The 3,260-nt window shown below is 38.3% G+C and overlaps 1 protein-coding gene across 1 annotated transcript; it reads left to right on the top strand.

Annotated features, from left to right (window-relative positions):
- On the top strand, positions 1-2,611 carry LOC148583931 (uncharacterized). Its single transcript, XM_088510828.1, has 3 exons — positions 1-13; positions 132-1,774; positions 1,895-2,611. The coding sequence occupies exons 1-3, from the start codon at positions 1-3 to the stop codon at positions 2,609-2,611; spliced, it is 2,373 nt and encodes a 790-aa protein (XP_088366954.1).
- The last annotated feature ends 649 nt before the right edge of the window (positions 2,612-3,260 follow it).

Here is a 3,260-nt window from a genome sequence, read left to right as displayed (position 1 = left end):
ATGATACTTTCAAGTAAGTCAGTAGCAATTTACACCACGAAAATTCAATTACCTTTAATATTTATGGAACTTCTATTTGGTGTCATTTAGCAGTAATATATTTAACATAAATTGAGTCTTTTTGTGTTAAGTGTTGATAAGTGTGTTGGTTTTGTTGTCAGTTTTGAGCGGCTGGGGTTTTTCGGAGAAGGGGATACTCCACCACCTGTCACTAGAATCAGTGAAGAGACGATGGGAGGATTGGGAGGTACAGATACTGGTCCTATTCAGCCTCTTCTTGCAAATATTACTCATTCTGATGGGCAACCGTAGAAAGTATAATCCAGGAATCTGGCCCAGATTGCCTATTTGGTCAGCGTATCTATTGGCAGACTGGGTGGCAACTGTTGCACTGGGTGTCCTCTTCAGAAAGCAAAGAAATTCCTACAGATATGATGCCCATAAAACCGATCCTATCGATGATGAGCTCATGGCATTTTGGGCACCATTCTTGTTGATACACCTTGGCGGCCCAGACACAATTACTGCTTATGCTATAGCAGACAATGAGTTGTGGATAAGGCACTTCCTTGGACTATGTGTCCAGACGGGTGTGGCATTGTATATCACTTACACGGCCTGGCTTAGTACTCGGCTTTCCATCCTGACCATTCCCATGCTTTTAGCTGGGGTAATAAAGTACGGAGAAAGGACACTAGCCTTGAGATCTGCAAATCGTGAGCAGTTCCTTGTTTCCTTGATCGATCCTCCCGATCCTGGCCCAAATTATGATAAATTCATGGACGAATTCAGTTTGAAGAAGGCGGAGGGATTTTATGTGAAGGCTGAAGAGGTGATCGAGGTTTCTCACCAGTCCGCTGCTGGCAATGGCGGTAACAACAGTATTGCATTATTGGATGGCGGTAACAACAGTAGTGCATTATTGGATGACGCATACAAATTCTTCCAGAGTTTCAGGCGGCTCTTTGTAGATCTTACTCTTCGCTTCCAGGACCGAGATAAGAGCCAGTCTTACTTCCGGAAATCCACTTGTAAAGATGCTTTCAAGTTAGTTGAAATCGAACTTGGCTTCGCGTATGACGCTTTCTATACCAAGGCGCCTATAATGTACACTAAGCGGGGATGCTTTTGCCGCTTCATCACTTCCTCTTTCACAACTACAGTTTTTGTCTTCTTCCTGTTTGCTGACAAGCACCAACACCTGTTTACAAACCAAAAAAAGGACCACCACCTGCACGCTGATCTGATCATTACTTACATATTGCTGGTCGGAGCTCTTATTCTAGAATTTTATGCTGTCATTTTGCTACTATCCTCCGACAGGACAAAGCTATGGTTGAGTAAGCTTGAACGTAAGTTTCCTGGATATATTCGTAGTTTTCAACCCATCTCTCAAATAATCTCTTGTTTTAAGCCTATGGTTTCTAGAATAACCTCTTGTTTTCAACATATGTTTTCTCCAGTTACCTACTTTTTTCATCAACCTATGTTTTCTCCAATAATCTCTTGTTTTGGAAACATTGTCTCTAAACTAATCTCTTCTTTTCTACCTTCTAACAAAAAGAGGTGGTCAAATTCCTTGGCTCGGTACAATTTGCTAAGCTTTTCCCTTAAACGCAACCTCGTGTCTTTTCTGGATTATAAACGTGTCCAAAAGATTTTGAAATATTTACCATTTCATGAAACATTCGAGAACTACTGGCATAAACACCGTTGCAAAATCTCTGTCGAAATGAAAGACTTGATCTTCCTGCACTTCCAGAAGAAATCAGAGGTGATCGTCATAAAAAAAAAATCAGAGGTCAACAAAGAAGAAAAACCAGAGGTCAACAAAGAAGAAAAAGCGGAGGTCGAAAAAGAAGAAAAACCAGAGATCAACAAAGAAAAGCCAAAGGTCGTCAAAGAAAAAGCAAATGTCAACAAAGAGTATGACAAACATATCGCGTCTTTATGTAGTGCCAGAGGCAGTCTTGTTTTTGAAGAATATGGATCCGAGTACTCCTCAAAATTTGGTTGGACCACGGAGGTAGAATTCGACCAAAGCATTCTTATCTGGCACATTGCTACTGATCTCTGCTATCACTCAGATGGTGGGGAACACTTCGCTGCCAAAGATTCGAGCAATAAACTATCGGATTACATGTTATATCTTTTAGTCATGCTTCCTTTCATGTTGCCAATTGGGATTGGGATGATCAGGTTTCGAGACACTTGTGAGGAGGCCAATGAATTTTCCAAGGAAAAAGGTTTATCATCAAAAGATGATGACAAACTTCGCACAATGTTGCTTAAAGTGAGTACTGAAGTCCCACCAGAGAAGGTCAAAGGGAATAGGAGCAAATCTGTGCTTTTCGATGGATGCAGGCTTGCACATCAATTGCAGGAAATAGAGAAGAAAAAGGAGAAGTGGGAGTTTGTTTGTAATGTGTGGATTGAGATTTTGGGTTATGCTGCTAGTCACTGCAGAGGTTATTATCATGCTCAACAGCTTGCCGAAGGCGGGGAGCTCCTCGCTCATGTCTGGCTTCTTATGGCGCATCTTGGCATTACCATTACAGAACAATTTCAATTAGACAAAGGCTACGCCAGAGCCAAGTTGGTTAAGCAATGAGTGAATTTTTTATTTTTTATTTTTAATCTTAAATGTTTGTACCAAGGCTGTTCTTGATTGGACTGTGACTTAACTATTTCAACAATAAATTTCTTGGATTTTTTTTTTTTTTTTTTTGAAAATGTAATCTTATGTGACAATAATTATAATTTTTTTTTTGGTGTGTTTTTGGAATTGCTTTGTTTGTTAATATTTTCATTTCTTAGAAGACAAAAAACAAAAGACATGAAACAAAACTTTTAGGGTTTACTTTTTTCCCTTAATCCGCTCAAGTTATGAATTACCACATTTAACACTCAACCTCCCTCGACTATCATTTTATTGCAAAAAAACATTGTCATTAGTCAAAATCGTTAAAATAATGTGAAATAACAAAAATACCATGGGTGACCAACCCTTTATTTTAGTTTTTAAATTTGATTTAGTTTGAATTTTTGTATTCTTTTATTTGAAGGTGTTTTTACTTTTTTATGCTTAAAAAATGCATATTCCGCCTGATTTAACAATATCAACTAATGAAGAATTTTTTGCCAAAAAATGTTCGTTTAAGGTGGTTGAGTGTGATATATTTGAGGCATTGTGTAAATGAGTAGTTGTTTAGGGGAGAAAATATAATTATTAATTAACCTTTGTTTTTTAAAATAGAGCC

This window comes from Corylus avellana, chromosome 9 (genome assembly GCF_965113065.1).
Source record: "Corylus avellana chromosome 9, dhCorAvel1.hap1.2, whole genome shotgun sequence".
Classification (NCBI taxonomy): domain Eukaryota; kingdom Viridiplantae; phylum Streptophyta; class Magnoliopsida; order Fagales; family Betulaceae; genus Corylus; species Corylus avellana.
The sequence above is the reverse complement of the archived record's forward strand: the minus strand, read 5'-3'. Positions and strand labels throughout refer to the sequence as shown.

Coding starts and splice junctions, on each gene's coding strand:
- LOC148583931 (XM_088510828.1), top strand. Junction 1,775..1,894: donor ACTTCCAGAAGAAATCAGAG/GTGATCGTCATA, acceptor GAAAAGCCAAAG/GTCGTCAAAGAAAAAGCAAA.